The sequence below is a fragment of the Mastigoproctus giganteus genome, chromosome 11, assembly GCF_048544385.1.
Source record: "Mastigoproctus giganteus isolate SK-2022 chromosome 11, ASM4854438v1, whole genome shotgun sequence".
Lineage (NCBI taxonomy): Eukaryota > Metazoa > Arthropoda > Arachnida > Uropygi > Thelyphonidae > Mastigoproctus > Mastigoproctus giganteus.
Genome location: NC_143585.1, coordinates 67,354,267 through 67,376,560, shown reverse-complemented (window position 1 = coordinate 67,376,560; position 22,294 = coordinate 67,354,267). Strand labels below are relative to the sequence as shown.

The following is a 22,294-nucleotide window of genomic DNA, read 5'->3' as shown; positions in this document are numbered from 1 at the left end:
GTTTATTCATAAACAAATGAAGAATTACAAAATATCATTAATAAAATAAGCAAAAAAATTAATGCACCTGAAATTTAACACATTTCATACAATACCTTACCTGCTTTAATGGTTTTAAACTGATAATGTGTAATTGTCATATCTTTTGATAATTTCTAAGATTTTTAATTAGTAATTTTTATGTGAAAGTGAGTTAACTAAAATTTTCAGTGATAACTTTACCATGTTGTAATCAGTGTTAATTATTTCTTTTCAGATCACAATTATTTAAAAGATGTTCTGTTAGTAATGTCACTTGTAATAGCTATTGGAGGATGTTGGTTTGCTTATGTTCAGCACAAATATTCTCAGACTCATCTCCGCAAGATGATGAGAGATATGGAAAGTTTGCAGAATGCAGAAGAAGCTCTGTTGGGGTTACAGAGAGAGTAAGTTATGTTTCTTTATATGTCTAGAAACCATTCAGAATAAAAGAGTTCATTTGTTTCTTCAGGACCCATTGAAAAAACTTGTATGTTAAATTTTTTATAGACAGAACATTCTTTTTACTAATCTGTTATAGAATAGCATATGTTTTGAGATTTTTCTCTGAAGAATTTCAAAAAACAGCTTATATTTGCAGTTTGTTATTGAAAGATCTCCCCCCCCCCCTCCATTTTGATAAACTCCTGAAACTTGATATAGCATGTAAAGCAACTTTAGGTTGTTTTCTGCATGGGAGTTTGCTTTAGTATTAGTAATATAAAATGATGTAAGGAGGCAAGCCCATACAGCATCAGCAAAAAAAAAAAAAAAAAACCTTCCCACTTGTCCATCTCTTCTAACAATCCGTATAATGCTTCCTTAAATTATTCAAACTATCCTCCATGACATTAGAGGGAGTGTTTGTCCTAACAATATTACTCTGTGGTGCTGAAAGTAAATTTTCATTCATGTATCCTCCAATCATCCTTTTTCAATTTAAGTTTATATCCCCCTTATATACATTGTCTGAGAAAGAGTAAAGAAACCATTAAAATTCAATCCATTTAAAGCCTTAAACACCTCAGTTAGGTCTCCTCATAGGTATCTAGTTTCCAAGTGCTGTAATTTATAGAACTGAAGTCTTTCTAGTAAGCATATTATTTTGTGCTCCTGACTAATTTTGTTGCTCTTCTCTGCACCTGTTCCAATAGATCCACATCCTAAAATGAAGCTTCCAGACTTGCATGCATTACTCAAAATACAGCCTAACCATTGCTTCATACAATGGGATAGCAACCACCTCCTCACTGCTGGAAAAATGCATGCGTATCATTGACAGAGTCCCATGAACAGTACTAGCTCGCTAATTGAAAATGTGTTGGAAAAATGCATGTATAGGCAGTTCTTGCTTTATGAGTTTTTGCTTTGAGTTTCCGCGTTTGCGAGTTTTTTCCCCCCAAGTATCAAGTATCAACAAAATCGAAAATACGAACATTAATTGCAAAACATGAATGTTAAACATTCATAAATACCGCATCCAAACCACGCATAGCTATACAATACAGTGTACCCCGCTTTACGATATTAATCAGTTCCAGAGACACCATCGTATCATGAAAATATCGTAATGTGAACCCATTAACACATTGTTTTTTGGTAATTCGTTTCAAGATCTTGGAAGTTGAAATTTTCGTTGTATAACTAAGCTATTTATCTCTCTAAAATTTCATTTTTAAGGTCACGAGCGTGACCTTAAGGCCATATAAAAGGTCTTGAATGTGGTTTGTAAATTGTATCAGTTACTAATTCAAATCATTAAAATGCACTACACTTTCATTGTTATCACATGTTCCTTTATAAGAATCACTTTTTGAACGCCTTTGTGATATTTTACTAAAGCGCATTTCTGGAGGTCACTGCCATAAAACAATTTGCACTTTCCGGTTTATTGGGCTTTTCTGTTAGTGCATCTAATTATAAACAGACAATAAACTCAATCTTATTACATTTGCGATAATACCGATAGCTGGATTTTTACGTGTGGGTTTTTACTTTATTATTTTGAAATGTGTTTCCCTTTACTGAAATCTTCAATCATATAAAAAACAAATAAATTTTCAGAATCTTCTCTTCATTCCTTTTTTTTTTTTTTTAAGCTTCGTAAACTTGTTACTCCACGCGAATCATGTTAGTTGCAATTTGTGTGTGCTGTTAAAAAATGCTTATGCATGCAATCGCGAAATTTATAATTAAAAGAGAAGATTATCTTGAAACAAACGCCTCTTGAAGTATTTCTGAAGAAGACAAATCCTTATGCAACAAACCAACGAGTGCCGAGCCAATAATGAGTGATCAATGAGTGTGCATTTAGTCGATGATGATGAAGAATAAACATTCTTTAACATTTGTAAGTCATAAATAATTTCTCTATTATTATAATTTGCTTGATTTTACAGGCTACGATTTCATTTCTTTAGATAAATTAATCATTGTTTAAACATAAACTAATTAGCTAACTAATTTCATTGTTGGTAATGTAACCACTATTTTTAACATTATGTCTATGGGAAATGAATTCCCGCTTTACGAGTTTTCACTTTATGAGCGCGTGCTAGGAACGAATTAACTCGTAAAGTCGAGAACTTTACGAGTGGTATGTAATTCTGAGTTTATTGCTACCCATATGCAGTACTGTGCATTTATCAACTTCAACTTGCAAGCTCCTAAAATTCTAGCAGTAGAGTAACACCAGAAGAGGAGAGACTTCATTAAACATTTTCTCCAGTCCTTACAACATAAATTGCAAAGGGGGATCACTACCACTCCCCTGCAGGATACACCTCTTTCAGATACTAAGTTAAATAAAAATAAACTAATGACCAATGTTAAACCTCAGTTGCCACTTCTCAGTATGTATGTCAATTTTTCTAGGTCTTGTTGCAAGCAAACTCATATTGAGTGCGATACACCTTTATCAACATCATTAATAAATATTGAAAACAGTTAGGCCCCCCCTCACTAAACTCTGAGGAACATCACCAGTAATGATGGTCCAAGAAGAGCAGCTTCCATTAATAACCACCCTCTGTCTTCTGGAACTCAACCAACCATTCCTCTATAAGTAGCTACACTGTTCCAATTTGTATAGCATCTTTCATGTGGAACAGTGCCAAAAGCTTTACTGAAATCTTAGTATATGATGTCTTTGCGGTCATACCACAGTATAAACAGAAAATTTATTTTTATTTATGTTAAAATTATTTTTTTGCATCCAGTACATTTGTTACTGCATCATAGTAGCTAATCAGATAAGGTCTCTCCTTAAAATACCCATGCTGTGATTGCTGTACAGCTTCATTCCTGGCAAAATGATCCTGCATTACTTCTTTAACCACTGACTCCATTATTTTCCCTGGAACAGATGCCATGCTTACAAGGCTGAATAATGCAAGGTACTTCATATGAACTAGCAGTAATCCCAGAAGAACATAACGATTGGGGGATACTGCAATCAAGGTGGTGAAGAACAGAAAGAGTATATATAAGGTGTATTGAGAAAGTATTGATCACTAATCAGAATTACAGAGCTAGTAAAACATGTACACTATTTTTTTAATTATTAAAATAAAAGGCATATAAATGTTTTGTACTAGAAATTGATATGCTGTTAATTAAATAGTATGCAAAGCTGTTTTTAAAACCTAGTTAACATATGATATGATATTTTAAAGTAAACTGTGGTATAAGATTATCTGTTATAACTTGGCAACTTGAATGGTGGCCCTTGCACAGATCCAAAATTGTGCCAGTTTATTTTTAGGGGTGTCAGCATTAAAAGAGCACTAGTATAACTTAATGTTATTTATCATGACTTGAGCTTAATGTTGTTACACCCCTAATAATAAAGTAATGACCAGATCTGGGTCAATTCAACAATTTAAACGATGGCCTTCCACAGACCAGATCTGGTCTGTGGAAGGCCATCATTTAAGTTGTGGGGCTATAGAGAAGGTCTTAATTTTCAGAAAATTAATTTTGAAAAAGGTATATTTATATATATCATTTGGATTCTTCCACTGTCTTGATTTGTTTTAAAAACCATGGTCTGCTCTGGGAACAGGTAAGAAGATGCTCTCTTGTTTGAAATCTTGATGCATGCTACTGTTGTGTGAGAGGTGCCTCCATAGCCAGGTGGGCAGGAGTAGCAGTGCGTAGCACACGCTTCTTGATTAGACCGGAGTTCGAGCCTGTGACCACCAAATATGGAGGATGCAGAAAGGTCAGGGAATGATCACCACATATCCGCGGAGCAATATGGCCTTAGTTACTAATGCTCCTAAAAAAAAATCAAAATAACTGTTATGTGAGAGAGTCATCTCCATCTCTCTCGCTTTCACTTTTGCTGTTTCATTTGAAAACTGCATTAGATTAGGTTAATCCTCTGATGAATGTCATGCCATATGTGATGAATTAAATTTAAAAATTAAAATAAAAATGTATTAAAACAATGCCAATAATAATTGTTTTATTCATTGGTTGTTTGACTTTCGATTTACATCATCAATTGCTTTGCTATTGGAGAAGTTTGGCTATAAATAAATAGAATAACATGTTCTCTTAAGCCTAAGGAATATAATTATTGAAAAATAAAAATTTAAAATTAGCCACATCACTTACATCCAATTGTTGAAGTGTACTGGGTGCACCTTTTATCGGAGTATCTCCCAGTCAATTTATGCTATGTTGTGTTTTCCTTTTTTTTTTTTTTTTTCTGAAGTTATGGAAATAAGTTTATCTGAATGGAATGTGGGAAAGTATGACTAAAGAATTGCAACTTAACTTGTCTTTCTATTTCCATTGTATTACACATGCCTTTCTATTTTCCATTGTATTACCTTTAGCATTACACATAGTATATTTTAAAATAAATTTCATTGGGATGGAAAAAAATTGAAAATGTGTTGGCACACAAAATTTGAAGTAATTACTGTAAAAATAACAATGTCAGAAAGCTGAAAATTGGTAAGGAGATGCTAGGAGGTATCGGTTAATGCTGTTGTTTCCTCTTTAAGAATAATAATAAAATTACAGCTAAATCACGGGTTTAAAAGTGCATAAATGAAAATTATAAATTCTGTTTATTTTGTAACATTCGTATTTAAGATACTACATCAATTGTATTTATTTCATTATCCTGTTTTCTGATTGCAATAAAGTTGTTAGATATTAGAAGTGAGTGCATAACAGATTTTCTCATGTTTTCTTAAACACTTATCATATTTTTATTATTATTACCAGCGTATGATGCAAGGAAGCAAGTTTATGAAGCCTTAACAAAAAAAAAAAAAAAAAAAAAAACCACCCTTCCAAATCACTTCTCCACCCCTCTAATAATTTGTCAAGTTCTTCCTTGATTTTTTTTTCTTTCTAACTTCCAACACCAGATGGAAGTTTGTTCCAACATTTAACAACTTCTGGCTTAAGGCAAACCTCCTCACACCTATCCTGCAACCATCCTTCCTCGATTTGAATTTATGCCCCCTGTGTGTATTCTGAGCAAGAGGAAGAATGCCATCAGCATTGAGCTTGCCCAATCCAATCGAAGCATTAAAAACCTTGATTAGATCACTTTGCAGGTACCTAGGTTCAAGACACTGAAACTTGCAGAACTGAAGCCTATCTTGATAAGACCACCTGTTCATTCCCTTCACTGATCTTGTTGCCCTTCTCTGCCCCAGATCTGTATGCAGTACTAAAGATGTGGCCTAATCATTGTCTTATATAACAGGATAATCACTTCCTTGTCCCTTCTAGCAAAATTTCTGTATATCAAGAAAAAACTCCATGAGCTTTTTTTTATGAAAACCCAAAGCATGGAAAGGTATTATAACCAAAGTACTTAGTACCATGCATGGGTTGAAGGTTGGGAGATGGAAGAAAATACTTATTGAAATTAGACTTGAAATTTTTGGGAAGTATGTATGAAGGGAGGTTGTTCCAGAAAATGAAAGTTGAAGGAATAAATGAGAAAGAAGATAACTTGGTTCTGTGAGTTTGAACTTGGACGGTAAAAGGATGCTGACTGGTGGTCATGACATATCTTTGGACTGGTTTAGAGAGAGAGAGAGAGAGAGAGAGAGAGAGAGAGAGAGAGAGAGAGAGAGAGAGAGAGAGAGAGTGGGAATTATAGAATCCAATTCAGAAGAACAGTGTCCATGGAAATATCTATAGAAAGGCATGCAGTAGAAACAGAACAACTGTGAGACAGAGTGGAGAGACTGCATTAGAGACTATTCATTAATTAATCTAACTATCCTCTTTTAGATGGAATCTAGATAGGGTGGATTTGTGATTTGTACAGTGAACAGCTTAGAAGCGAAAGAGAAAACCCAATTTTTTTAGATAAAGAGGAAGCAATATTTGTGATGTGCTTATGCCAAGAGAGAGAATAGAAGTCATTGTAATTCCTAATAGAGATATGCGATCATGTTTAGAAATCTGAGTGTCATTGAAGATAAGAATAGGACCAGCAGAATCTTTTTTGCAAAATATAAGATAGGACAGAGTGTTAGAAGGATTGAAATCAACTAAGTTATCTATGCCCAATTGGAGAATTACCTGGAGATCAGCATTTTAGGAATTGATAATGGACATTTCAGAAGTTGAAGCTGTTTTTGCAGGGCAAGGTTTCTCAAACTGGAAGGTGGAATGCAATGTGCTATCATCAGCAAAACTGTAGATAGGATTTCCGATCAATGGAAGAAGGTCATTAATATACAAGAGGGAAAGAGTGAAAGAAATAACTGAACACTGGGGAACACCTACATTAGTGGAGAAGTTAGAGCACCATCTGCCATAACTCACAGTCAGAGAGAAAACTGGATACCCAATTACAAAAACAGTTGACAACCATGCAATGGAAGCTTATTTAAAAGACCTTTATGCCAGATGTGATCTTTTGCCTTTAAACTGTCAAGAGAAACTGCTTGAGTTTCACTGAATTTTTCCATTGAATTTGTCCATTATTGAGCATTACAGCTCTGGTTCATACTATCAAATTGAATTTGTCCATATTTGAGTAGCATAAGTTAGTATATTTCCAGTGGATCAACACTGATGGAATCCATACTGGCAATCATTGATTAGATGGAAGGTTTTTAGGTAGTTTAGGAGTTGGTGGTTAATAGATTTCTCCATTACTTTAGAAAGAGTAGAAGTAAGTGCAATGGGATGATAATTGGATGGGAGGGATTTGTTCCCCTTTTTAGGTAACTGGCTGGATATGTGCAAATTTCCAAGCAGAAGGGAAAAAGCAGGTGTAATAAGAAAGTGTGAAAAGGCAACACAGAACAGGTATAAGCTCAGGAGCAGAGGTTTTGAGAGCAAATGGAGAAATAACATCATTACCCGATTCTTTCTTTGCATCAAAACTGTTCAAAATCCTTTTAACCGAAGAGCACAGGAGTACATTGAACTGGAAAATGCTGGGAATGTTATAGGAGGTAGTTTACTAAGGTAATCAGTACACGAGTTAGAAGAAAAATAGGATGCTAGCAGGTCAGCATTATCTTAAGCTGATGACAGTAGAACCATCCAGTTTTAATGGAGTTGGAAATAGAGATGGGCAAAATTAGGGCCAATAGCTTTTGCAAGAGACCAGAATACTTGACTACTATTTGTACAAGAAGCAAGTTTTCTTGTACAAATAGTAGTCAAAATCTAGTTTGGACTAATTAAAAATTGCTTTACAGTTGTATCGAGCTTTGGTGTAGCCAGAAAAACGAACCTGGAGATTTGGATGCAAGCAAATTGTGAAGTGCAATGTTCTTATCTTGAACAACCTCAGTGCACTTATTGTAAAACCAAGGTTTAGATAAAGGATGAGATTTAAGGCAGTGTGTGATCTGAGCAAATGCTGACATCAGAAGATTTGAAACAGTAATCTGACCATGAAAAGAAGAAAAGAAATGTTGCAGATCATTCCATTTTTCATTCTTATAATGCCAAACAACATGAGGTTGAGAATAGCCACAAGAGAAAGGCTCGATTGGAGAAGAGACCATCACCAAGTTGTGATCTGAGATTCCTAGAGGACTACTCACCTCAGCTGTGTGTTTAGAAGGTTTGTTTGTGAGAAAAGATCAAGCGTTGTTGGCTGTGTGGTTAGGATTGTCATGTATTCTGAAAGGTAAATGAACAATTTGTGCTAGGTGATTAGTAATTGCAAAAGCCTCAGCATCTCGACCAGCAGGGTCCGGTGACTAGAAAACGTAAGCCAGCTGGAGTTGTGAACATTATAATCACCAAGGAAAATTACCTCATTGTTCGGAAAATTGGAATGAAGAAAGTAAAGTTTTAAAGAGAGGAAGTCAAAGAGTTCCAAGTGATTATGTAGTTTGGATAATGATGGAGTCAAGAGATAAATTTGACAGAATGGGATAGAGTGATTTTAAGCCAGAGAAGATCGAAAAGAGGGGATTCCAAATTACTAAGTCTCTGACAGGGAATATCAGCATCAGCATCTCGACCAGCAGGGTCCGGTGACTAGAAAACGTAAGCCAGCTGGAGTTGTGAACATTATTCCCACCTGGTTACGGAGGCGCCAAGTGGTAGGTACTTGTGAACACAAGTACCTACCACTTGGCACCTCCGTAACCAGGTGGGAAGGATCAGCAGTGCGTAGCACATGCTTCTTGATTAGACCGGGGGTTTGAGCCCATCACCACCAAATATGGAGGATGCGGAAAGGTCAAGGGAATGACTACCGCATATTCCCGGAGCGATATGGCCTTAGTTGCTAATGCTCCTAAAAATCAAATAACAAACAAACAACCTACCACCTTTGAAGTGAATAATTAGGACAACTGAGATGAGCAATGATTGAATCATCTGATAATTGGGATTCTGTCAGGAAAAGTATGTGGGGTTACGCAGATTGTAAGTGGAAATGGATGTCATCGAGGTTGGAACAGAGACAACATATATTTGTGAAACGAACAAGGTAGTGTTTGGGAGGTTTAGATCTTTTTGTGGATAGGTTTATTTTATTAGTTTGGCTATTCAAGATGTATTCAGTAGTAAGAAAATGCAGGCAAGAACTACATAAACTCCCTCCAATCACTATCTGGAAGAGTATAGAGGCTATAGAGGCAGTGAGATTATACACTAGCTGATCCAGAAGCCTCCTAGAGCATTACCAATAGGTTTGTTCTGGTGGACTATCTAGCAGCCAGCCTGCAAACACCTTTTTAGAGCTGTACTCTCAAAATGTAAGGTTTGTTTGTTATTTGGTTTTTAGGAGCATTAGCAACTAAGGCCATATTGCTCCGGGATATGCGGTGGTCATTCCCTGACCTTTCCACATCCTCCGTATTTGGTGGTGACGGGCTCGAACCCCGGTCTAATCAAGAAGCATGTGCTACGCACTGCTGCTCCTTCCCACCTGGCTATGGAGGCGCCCAAGATGTAAGGAAGATTGTATCTTGCCATGATGTATATCCTAACATTAAAAGATGTCAATCATACTACATGATAGGATAGATAGGGGAGGGTGGCCAGAGCTTTGCTCTGAACACTAAACATAGGTTTCACCATTTGAATCCTCCAATAAGCAAAATGGTGGTATTGTACCTGTTGATGAGAGCGTTCTACCACCTAGTATTGACTGGTAACGTAGATTGGCAGAATTTCTCCAAGCTGTGTGGATGCCACACCCTACTGTCCTGGGAACTTCATATCTGACTGCACAATTATCTTCAGGTCTTTTTCTTCCACTCTCCCGAGTGTAGTACTACACAGTTGGTATGGCAATCTGGGATTACTTTTATGCATATGCAGTACCATACATTTATTAATGTTAAATTTAAATTGCTTTTTTTGTTTTCTTTTTTTTCTTTTTTTTTTTTTTCAGATTTTGTTTTTATTATACTAGATAAGAAAGTTAGACATAACTTTCCTATCTGTATAACTTTCTTACTTTTGTTATATATGATAAAAAAATGTTATCCTGTAAAGTTAGTTTACACAAGTGATGTTAGTGTTCTTTATTAACATGCTTTAAGGTTTATTATTATATAGAATTGTACGGTGAGAATAAATAATTTAAAATATACTAGAAAACCTTAAGTATAATCGCCCTCCCCATCGTTTATTTCCATGTATTTATTTAACACAGTTTAATTTTTCAGATTCCTACATGATTTCGAAGCTAATTATGTTGATTAGACAAAATAATTAGATCACTAAATAATTAAATTTGATGTAAATGGACTCTGTATCAATTTTTTTAAATTTTACTTGTTTTATGTTAAAATTCTATTAAAGTGAAAAATTTTTGATAAAAGCTCATGAAGCTAATAATTTTTTTAGATTAGATAAGGCAAGACTAGAACAGGAGACTGTTGCTATCGAGAAGCAAAATCTTGAACGTAGATTACAGGATGAAATCACAACTGCTAAGGTGAGGAAGTAAAGATTTTATATTACTAGACACAGGTGATTTTAGCATAATGTTTTTTAGTCGTATCTATAAAAAAATGTGTGTGCTGTGCACACGCACGCACACATGCACTAGCAGCATAGCTCACAGACAATGAAAGTTAGAAGCAAAAAACTTTGGATGTATACTGAGGGAACCATAAGGCCACTGCACTTCTGTGTTATATTTTTTATCACATTATTTCTGCACCCTGTTCACTCTAACATTAATCTTTACACAAATATAAAGTGTGATCAGAAAGTTAAGGAACTAAAATAATATTTGGGAAATGATTTAGCTTACCGACTAATTGGACAGATCACCTGTGAATTAGTCTCCTTGGCACTGTATATAAGCCTATCAGGAAAGCTTCTGCAACTTCTAGAAGTATTCTTGCTAGGCTCCTTTTGGAATTGCTAATAGTTCTGATATCTCATCCTGAATACTTTCCTCATTTGTTGAAATATGTGACATTTCAAGAAGGCTTTAAATTTGGGAAACAAAATAAAATTGCAGGTAGCTATTAATCTGTTGAATATATTGGATGAGAGATGACAGTGATGGAGAACTTTCTAAGTAGTTCTTTAGTGGAATGTGCCATTTCCCTGAGGCTCTCTTTAGGCTTTGCAGTAGGTTTCAGTTTTAAAATGAACATAGCACTTCTCTGAAAGCTGATTTTAACATTTCATAGATTTATTAGCATTAGCATTAGTAGAGGCATATGATGCAAGAAAGCAAGCTTATGCAGCATCAGCCAGAAAAGAAAAAAAAAAACACTTCCACTTCATCCCTCCAATCATTCGAAATACCTGTCCAGCTGAGCCTTAAATTTATTTAGGCTATCAACTTCCACAACAAAGGATGTAAGTCTGTTCCACCAACCAACTACCCGCTGGCTAAAGGCAAATTTCCAGACATCTATCCTACATCTGTCTTTCCTCAATTTGAATTTATGCCCTCTCAGGTGATTATTCTGAGCAAGAGGCAAAATCCCATCAGCATTGAGCATGCTCAAATCATTCAAGGCTTTATACACCTCTGTCAGATCACTTCACTGGTGTGCCTAGTCTCCAGACACTGTAATTTGCAAAACTTAAGCCTTTCTTCATAAGAGCAACCCTTTGTTCCATTCACTGACCTCGTTGCCCTTCTCTGTACTCGTTCCAGCAGCTCTACATCCTTCTTGAAATGAGGCCTCCAGAACTATATACAGTACCCAAGGTGTGGCCTGACCATTGCCTTATACAAGGGAATAATCACCTCCTTATCCCTGCTAGAAAAATTCCTGTATATCATTGATAAGACACCATGAGCTACTCTTGCAGCCCATCTGCACTGCTCAGAGAACTTCGTATCTGCCTGCAAAATTACCCCCAGGTCCTTTTCATTCTCTACCACTGTCAGTGTTGTACCACAGAGTTGATGTGTTGCTCTGGGGTTGCTGTTTCCCATATGTAGTACTTTACATTTGTCAATGTTAAACTTCATTTGCCACCTCTCAACCATTCTGCTCAACCTTTCCAGATCCTGTTCCAGCAGCATAGTGTCAGTAGTATCCTTAACAACCCTGCCAACTTTTGTATCGTCTGCAAACTTGGACATTAAGCTGGATATACCATCATCAATATTATTTATAAATACAGAAAACAATAATGGACCCAACACTGAACCCTGAGGGACTCCACTGATAACATTAGTCCACGATGAGCAATGTCCATTGATTACCACTCTGTCTTCTCAGCCTCAACTACCCCTTCATCCATAGCAGCAATTTGCTTCCAATGCCACACTGCTCCAATTTGTGCAGCAGTCTTCCATGTGCAACAGTATCAAAAGCCTTTCTAAGATCCAAGCATATAATATCAAAGTTATTCCCTGCATCCAGTTCTTTTGTGACTGCATCATAGTATCCAATCAAATTGGTCAGGCAAAACTTCCCCTTAACAAAACCATGCTGTGTCCGAGCTATAACTGAAGTCTTGTCTCGATGATCCTGCAGTGCTTCTTTAACCAGTGCCTCCGTTTATTTTCCTGGAACAGAAGTTAAACTCACAGGTCTATAATTACTTGTGTCAGCCTTTGATCCTCCTATGTGAATTGGGGTCACATTTGCACATCTCCTGTCTATGGGTACCTTCCCTGAGTTCAAGGAAGCTGTCATAATTATGGTTAAGGGTTTGCTTACTTCCTTTGCTGCCTCCTTTAATATAACTGGATAGATCCCATCCACCCAGATGCCTTTCTTGTGTTTATCTTCAACAGTTTCTCCTCCACTTTACTCTCAGTTATAACAAGATATCTAGCTTACTGCCAGAATTGAATACACCTCTGGCATTCCCCTCACTGAATAACTCCTCATGTGTGAATGTCGATGCAAAATATTCATTTAGTTTGTTAGCTACCTGAGCAGGATCATCAACAGTTGAACCATCGATATCAAGTGGACCAATCTGATTCAGCCCCTTCCTTCTAGAGTTTACATAAGTAAAGAACTCTTTGCTGTTTTTCTTTGCATCCCTTGCCAAAGATTTCTCGTAATCTGCCTTCGCCTGCCTAACCTCCTATGTAACTTGTTACAGATCAACTTATATCTATCATAGGCTTCTCTGTCATGTGTTTATTTATATGTATCCCAAGCATTTTTCTTCTCTGCCATATGTCTCATTAGTTCATCTGACATCCATTTTGGCCTAAACCTTGAACAATATTTCTTAGTTGGTATGTAAAGCCTAGTAGCTTCCAAGATAACTTCTTTGAATGCTTCCCATTTTGAATTTGCTGTTGGTAATATCATCAGTTGGTCCCACTGCATAGAATTTAAATACTGTCTCAGACCATAGTAGTCGCCTTTACGAAAGCAATAACCCTTCCCTTTACCCCTGATGGTAGTTACCTCTTTGAGTAAATCCCACTTGAGCACACTGTGATCACTGCCACCTAGTGGTTCCTCTATCTGCAGATTCTTAATGCATGAAGAATCACTACTGATAATCAAATCAAGAGTATTACTCCCTCTAGTTGCCTTCCGAACATGCTGATGTAGAAAACAATCATCCAATAAATCCACAAAAGCCTTGCTAGTGTGTGAGTGACCAACCACAAATTCCAGTCAATATCTGGGAAATTAAAATCCCCCATTATAAGACTCTCTGATTTACTGGCCCACTCTATTTCCCTGTACAGTTTCTTATTATACTCTTCAGAGTCATTGGGGTGCTTCCGTAGCCAGGTGGGAAGGAGCAGCAGTGCGTAGCACACGCTTCTTGATTAGACCGGGGTTCGAGCCCGTCACCACCAGATACGGAGGATGCGGAAAGGTCAGGGAATGACCACCGCATATTCCCGGAGCAATATGGCCTTAGCTGCTAATGCTCCTAAAAACCAAATAACAACAACAACATCAGAGTCATTAGGCCTATAGCACAATCCTACTCTCAATTTTGATCTCCCAGTGTTTATGTCACACCAAACTGACTCGACACTGCACTGTCCAGCGATGTCGACTGGCTTCACTTCCTTGGATTTTATGTGTTTATTAACTAATAGCATAACCCCTCCTCCCTTCCTATCCTGTCTATCCTTTCTGTAGACATTGTACTCCCCAAATTCCAGTTCTGCATTCCTTATATCTGTGTGACACCACGTCTCTGATATCCCAACAATATCCGCCTTTGATGCTTTGAGCAATACTTCAAATTCATCAAATTTATTTACCAAACTCCCAGCATTGGTGTACACGCAAGTATACATGCACCTGTTCTTTTTCTTAACTATCCTAACACAACCCGTGTGTTTACTTGTACCACAATGACTCCCGGCAGTCTCTGAAATATCCTGCATCTTGTTTTCCAGGCTGTTGCTCATTCCAATAGAAGCAATGCAAGAATCACCTTCACCTCTGCCAGTGGCTACTGTTAATCTGTTAGTCCTTGTATCCCCCCAAGCTAGCAGTTTTCCGACCCACCTAACACTGCCTCGATGGCATCAGCAGATAAATTTTTGCACCCTTTCTATTTAAGTGTATCCCATCCCTGTAGAAGCAGTCCCTTCTGTTAACAAGTACAGACCAGGCTGAAAAAAATTCTACCCCTTGAGCCTTGCACAATCTTTCCAGGGCTGAATTGCACTTTGCCCTAATTTTATGTAAATTTGATGCAAATTGACTGCTCAATAAAATCATTCATATTAAAATGCAGTAAAATGCATAAAACATTTACATGAATGATTCCTGCATTTTTATGTCTAAACATGTTGCATTAAGTTACAACTCATGATGATGCTGCAATGTGAAGATACAAAGCCACTTCCTGAACTTTTTGATATCACCACCTTATACATAATCGAGTAAATTTGTGGCTGAAAATTTTCTGAAATCTGAAATATCATGGTAACATTGAGAAGCTGACCAATGAGAAATTTACCCATTGACATATACAGTTGAACTTGGTTGTAATATGCATTAAGGGATCAACAAAATTTTCTCCTTATAACCGTTACTCACTATATCAGTGATGAATTTAATCTACCTCCTATTTTTTTGATTCTCAATAACTTGATAAAAAAGAGATTCAAAAAACAAAAGAAATATTAGAGAGAAAAAATAATATTAGTATTCCTACATATTATTTGTATAAATATGCTTCTATTTGGTTTTTAAATCAATCCAGCCAACTGTTGTTATATACAAAATTGTTGTGTCCAAATTGTTTAGCAAATATTTCTGCTTGAGCCTTCAAGATTTGACCGCCTATTGAAAATCCAGCACTTCTTTGTGTAATAAACCATTGAAGCAATGCTTCATCGACATTTGTAATCTTGCACTTTCTAAATTTTTTTTTTTTTTTTTTTTCGGTTATGTTCTTTTCCAGTGCTGCAAACGTGTTTATTCTTCCACAATGTGGATACTGTTGAAGAGGACAAAGAAAACGTTTTACATACTTCAACATTTTTTGCACCACATTCTAACTCATGAATAATTTCGACTTTTTCGCGAATCGAGAGACACTTTCTTTTGTTAGTAGACATGTTTCCGAAGGAAGGGTTTGTTTCTAACTGATTTCACTTTAAAATGACAGTGAAGTGATCTGCATACAAACTTCTTTTAGAAGTCCCATTTCCAAAATTCTTAGAAGTCCCGAAATAAATTTATGGTTTAGTGAATACAAGACAATCTGTAAATAGGGTAATGTGACAAGCGGAATGCCAATGCACTATTGTATAGCCCCCATCCCCAAAAGGACAAGGTCATAAACCTGCCACTAATCTGATGCAGGTGGTCATAAAAGCTAAGTCGCCCTTTTCATTTTTATCTATTCCAAGAATTGGATTTTTTCGACTACCCAAGCAATCAAGAATGTTTGCATAGTTACCAAAATTTGTATGGTATATCCATGTAGTATGCTTGCTATAACAGTGAGATATTGTGTGGGAACATGCATAAATTAAAATCATTATAGCTTTTTGCTCATTGCAGCAACCGTGATCTCATTATTTCTGTGCTCATTATAACCAAGTTCGATTGTATTTATTATTGTCAGGATTAAAGTTAGAGAGAGAGAAAAGTATAAGTTGCTAAATTTTGCCTTTCTGTTTGACATTATTTTTGATCATAACAAATTTACTGCCAATGGTGATATTAATGAAAGACTGCATCGTAAACATCATTTTATCAACTTAGGAACATAGGTAAAGAAAATTTTAAATTAATTTCTTTGGACTATAAAGCTTTTGTATGCTTATACATTAATTTCTTTGGTAAATTTGCATATTAATTAATGTAAATGTTAAAATGAATCAGAGAGTCCTGTGAATCTAAAATTCTTTCCTTAATCAAATCTTGAATTTACTCATGCAACACACACACACACACACACACACACACACACACACACACACACACACACACACACACACACACACACACACACACACACACACACACAGAGTGGTGTTAAGAGAAAATTGGTGGGCCCACTGCAGAATTCATTAGGAGACCTTCATTTTGGTCTGCATATCCAATGGCATAAGCCACTGGATGTGCAGACCAAAATGAAGACTACCTTAAGAGAAAATAGATACTTTATTTGCATCAGACTGTTTAAAGACGATTCATGAGATTTTCCCTTAACATAACCCATAATGATTTTCCCTTAATTAAAACCATGTTGTATGATGTTCTTCAGAATTCCATGTCTACCCCGATGAGCCAAAACATTGTGACCACCTACCTAATATAAGGTTAGTCCTCCACGTGTAGCCAAAACAGCTCATATCTGGTGAGGCATGGACACTACAAGATTTCTAAATGTGTCTTGTGGTATCTGGTACCAACATGTAACCAGCAGATCCTTTAACTCCTGTAAGGTCTGTGTTTGAGATTCCGCAGATCATGTTCCGCGAACCAGACTCGAACAATCCGGGCAGTGTGGCATGGCATATTCCTGCTGAAAGACTGCACCACCAGAGGGGAAGACTGTTGCCACGAAAGGGTGTACTTGGTCAGCAATGATGTTTAGGTGGGTTGTAAACATCAGAGTGCCTGGCACATGGATGACTGGGCCCAGGGTATCCTAGCAGAACATTGCCCAAAGCATGACACTGCTGCCACCGGCTTGTTTTTGCATCCAGGTGCCATCACCTCCCCAGGTAAACAATGCACATGTACCCAGCCATCCACATGGTGCAACAGGAAACATGATTCATCAGACCAGACGACCTTCTTCCAATCACCCAAGGTCTAGTGACTACAATGGGCATGCTCGCATGCCCATTGTAGGCACTGTCGCCGGTGAACCGTGGTCAGCATGGGCACTCGGAGCGGCCTGCGGCTATGCAGCCCCATTTTCAGCAGGGTTCGATGTACAGTGAATTGTGACACATTACTCCTGTCACCAGCATTCCAATTACCGGTGAGTTGCACCATAGTCACTCTTCTGTTGCCACATACCATCCGGGAGAGCCTTCACTCGACTCGAGCATTGACGAGCCGTGGTCGTTCAACACCTCACCGGCAGTTCGTGAGTCTTCCCTCCTCGGACCACTTTCGGAAGGTACTAACCACGGCTGACCATGAGCATCCCACCAGCCATGCCATTTCGGATATGCTCCGACTCATTTGTCTGGCCATTACAATTTGACCGTTGTCAAACTCTCTTAAGTCCTCTCCCATCTGAAGAACAAGAGTAACACTGATTAACAGAGCTCAGTATCAGGTGTTTTTTATACCGTGTCCCGACCCATGCATGGTAAAAAAAAACTGCAGGTGAACTATGGCATGCGCCATAGTTCACTTGCAGTTTCTTCAATTTGCATAACGACTCACTGGTCATAATGTTTTGGCTTATCGGTTTATATAAACTTCCCTAGATTACACTTGTAATAATTGCCTCCAAGATTTTCTCTATCATGTAGTCAAACTAACTAGTATGTAGTTACCAACTTCATTCTTAGAACCTCCTTTTTATACTTACAATATTTTGGCACTTTTCCAATCCAAAGGAATCTTTCCAGAGTCTAGTGATGCCCTCATAATTAACCTTGTTAGTAATGTGGTGATAAAAATAAAATTCATCGTTGTTTTCAGTTTTAAGACATGATGACAGTGACTGAAACAAGAATTCATTTATAACATTCTCTCTCTCTCATTACTAAAAAAAATTCTAGACAACAAAGGTCATTATTTTGAGTTAAAACTTTTTGTGTAATACACAAAAAGTTTATTAAGCAGTCTTGTAACCTAATGGTTCTGGAATAAATTCTTAAGTAATAAAATTACATTTAAAATGATTTTTTTTTTTTCAGCTTTAAAACTTCTATATTAATGCACTCAATTTAGAGAAAGAAAGTTTCACTGACTACAGGGGTTTGATATTTATTTTAATATTCAAAATATAATATAAAAGTTGTATAAATGTCATGGAAAGTTAGTTCAAAAAGCCAAAGTTTGGATTTAGAAAATCAAGTTTTCATGATAAAATAGATTAAAAATTGAGAAATCTTTCAATTATTAAAATGTTGAAGGCTTGTAGACTTAGAAATAATATGTCTGTATTATTTTTATCTGTGACTTGAAAATAACTTTGAAATAAGTTAAATTTTCAGAGTATTTAAAAAAAAATTATTTTAATATTGTTAAACAACTAATTAACAGCAACAGTTACTCCAGCAACAAGGACATGACGGGATAGCTTCTGAAATAAGTGATCTTGCTCGAATAACAGAACTAGAAGAACAATTGCGGCATACTACAGAAGACTTGCATCGGACTGAAAAGATTCTTGAATCTCGATCTTGGGCTGCACCACCTGCCCTGCAACACTGGCTTCAATTAACTCATGAGTTAGAAATTCGCCATTATAATTCAAAAAAAGCAGCTGCAGAACGACAGCTACTTTCTGCAAAAGAAGGGGTACGTATTGAATTATATACAATATTCTTTTAATTGTTTGCTTTTAAGATATTTGTCAATGCTTTAAAAATTTTCACTAGTACTATATTTATTGATTGCAATGACTGAGCTACTGGTGACTTCACCACTCAAATTGATAAACAGAAGCACCTGTTGATAACCACATTAGTAAAAGTATTTCTCTAGGATGTATACCTGTGTAATCCAGTACTTGTATTTCTTTCTCTGGAAACTTTATTTTTGTGATAAAAGAATAAATTTGTTATTTATTATTAGTAATCTAATTTTTGTTTTAAATATGGCCATATCTAGACTAAGGCGCATTTAGGGCTAGAGCCTCAAGCTGCGAACAAATTTAGACTATGTATATAAAGTGCTTAGCATCATAATACACAGCCATTTCTGTTTACTCAGAAATGGCTGTTTCTGTTTTCTGTTTACTCAGAAATGGCTGTGTATTATGATGCTAAGCACTTTATATACATATGGCCATATCTTGTACCTTTGCCAGTTTCATTTTTTTACGAAGTGCTGGTTTCTTAGAAGGTGCCCCTGTCATCACCTTGGAGTCTTAGTTTTGTTCTCTGTGTATATGCACAAACATACACATAACAACATTTTCTTATCACAAAAGGAAAAAATTCAAGAAGTCTATCACAAGATCAGTTTGGGTTGACGCTGCACCTTCACAAGTCACTTCACGAATTTAAAGATGGCAGACTGGCCATTCATCCTGAATGGTCAGTAGCCTGGCAGACTTTACTTATCATGCATGTAAGCACACTGGTTTTCATGGAAGTTAGATGCCAAGAAAAAAGAGGTTTGACTGGGTACATGACAGATCCTGCTAAAATGTCATGTGGCAAATCTAGAGCATTTTCTTATTAAAGATACTGTTGAAGAGGGGCGAGTCCTTTGTACTTTTGCACAATCCAAACACTGCAAACATTGAATCCCTACTACCAAAAAAAATTTCAGCTGTCTGCATCAGCCGATGAACAAAAAAAAATAAAAATACATATATATAAATAAATAAAAAGGACGAAAGGACTTTGTCATCATAAATAATAATAATAAAAAAAATCTTCCCTAGAGGTAGCAAAATTAATCAACATTGTATGGTTTGGGGTTCTGAAAGTCCACATGATTGAGGAGCATGTTTGTGATAGCCATATCGTTAACATATTTTTACACAGTGCAGAAGCTTACTTTATGGTCCATTATTATTATTATTTTAAATTTTATTTTTATTGAAAACACTGTCATGTACTGTACTTAACTCTGTCAACTCTGTACCTTGATGTTTTGAATTATGCTCTGTTTCTCCAAATCCTTGAGGACTATCCATAGATAAAAGCTCTGTAAATGAAGCATGCTTGATGGGTCATTAGATTGGTTAAGGTCTAATTGTTGGTTATTTATTTATCATTATTTAGTTAGTTGGTTATTTATTTATTTTTATTATTATTTATTTTTTTTTTTGTGGGGATTTGTGTAACTAAAGATCCCACGTCAAGTTGCCACTTAAACAAATTTACCAAACTTAAAATTCAGGTTTGAAGAGACTTTTTCTACTGTCACTTTTGATACTTTGGAGTTAGTGTAGATGGAAATAGACTACAAGTGGAATGTGTGCATCACTTGTGAGAGCTGTGAAGGGAGCCTGAGTTTACATGTGACAGTGGCTATTTAGTTACATGCATTTTGGAATTTTGTTAATACACTGGTAAGCAAAACTTAAGGACCAGTCAGGTTTTCATCTGTAGCTTCTCATAGGAATGGCCTAGATATGGGAAAAGCATACCAACGAAGAAACCTTGTGAGGTACAGAAATGAAGGAAACAATACCGACACAACAACGGAAACAAAACGGACAGAGGGACTTTATTCAAAAATGGCAACATAGCACTGGCTGCCATGATACAGATGCATCACTTCCAAAGATGGAAGAAAGGGAAGAGGTGGTCCTCAGTAGGAGATATGGCCACCCCTAATGTCGATGCAGGCTTTGCACTGCCTGTCCATACTTAGAACAGTGTTGTTGATAAGTTCTTGCATTAACATCATCCATTCCTCTGTCAGTGCCATCTTCAGTTGGTGGACATTTTCTGGTGGGTGTGGATGTGCCACTAGATGTCTCCCCAGAGTGTCCCATATGTGTTTGTTGGGATTTAGATCAGGGGAAACGGGCAGGCCAATCCATACGAACAATATCCTCACTTTCCAAAAGCATATCAACAGCTGCAGTGCAATGGGGTGTGGTGTTATCATCCATAAACACGAACTCGGGGCCAATGGCACCTCAGAACAGACGTACATGGGGAAGGATTACCTCAGAACAGATGCACATGGGGAAGGATTACCTCAGTACAGTAGCATGCACCAGTTACAGTACTGCCTTCCAGTATCTGGAGTTGTGTACATCCATCCAAGATAACGCCTCCCCAGACGAGAACACCTCAACTGCCATATCGATCCGTTTCAGTGATTTTTGCTAGGTGATACAATGTGCCAACCGTACCAGATTAGCTGACATCCAGAATCACTGCTGAGACTGAATCTACTCTCATCAGTAAAGAGTACCTTATCCCATTGCACTGCTGTCCAATCCTTGTGTTCAATGCACCACTGTAGACTGTGTCTCCGATGGGCAGGTTTTAAAGGGACACAGCATACTGCCCATCGGGCACACAGTCCACCTCCACCTTTGTGGAGTTGCTTGGCCACAGTAAACTGCGATATTCTGCTTCCTGTGCAGCTGGTTTGCAATGGATCCCGCTGTCTGGTGTCGGTTCCTCTTAGCCTGTAGGAGTATATAGCAGTCATCATTAGTTGTTGTTTTTCGTGGACAACCATTACTGGTCCTTTGAACAGCTGTACCTGTCGTTCTGAAGGCTGACCACGCATGTGAGATGATGTTACAGGCGATACTGAACTCCGCAGCCACAATCCTCGCACTTCGAGCTTCCCAATTATTCGACCCCAGGTAAAGTCATCGAGACGTTGTCTACTGGCCAGTTCGTTATCTGTAGCACTGTATGAAACCAATCGAACATCTGTAACAATCGTGCTCACCATTCGGTAATTTTCACCTAACTGCTGAACTGCTGCTTTTATCTGTTTATGTGAACCCCCTTATCGTGATTCAAATTTTTGCATCTGCACCAGCTTTCTACTGAATAGCCACAGTTGTGCAAATCGCCACAGGCTGTTTCATTTGTTTTGTGGTTGTAACCTTTAGAAATAGTGTTGGTCCATAAGTTTTGCACACCAGTGTGTTTTGCTATAGGCTGCCATAGCCAAGTAGTCAGGCACAAAGATGCTTAAGTTTATGTGCTTTGAATGATTGGGTTTCAAACTCTTGACTGCTAAATACGTTACTGTTTCTTGTATTCTTTCTGTCTTGCAAACTCCTGAGTCTGTGGCCTATTGCATTATATCTTTCA

The 22,294-nt window shown here is 37.1% G+C and overlaps 1 protein-coding gene across 3 annotated transcripts in view; it reads left to right on the top strand.

Moving 5' to 3' along the window:
* Positions 1-22,294, top strand: part of LOC150078087 (stromal interaction molecule homolog) — a 298,210-nt gene that overhangs the window by 224,924 nt on the left and 50,992 nt on the right. For all 3 annotated transcript variants that reach the window (XM_090385520.1, XM_090385518.1, XM_090385521.1), the window contains 3 exons: positions 257-428; positions 10,333-10,423; positions 18,591-18,848. In XM_090385520.1, coding sequence (XP_090241646.1) covers positions 257-428; positions 10,333-10,423; positions 18,591-18,848 — 521 coding nt within the window. The remainder of the gene's footprint in view (positions 1-256; positions 429-10,332; positions 10,424-18,590; positions 18,849-22,294) is intronic.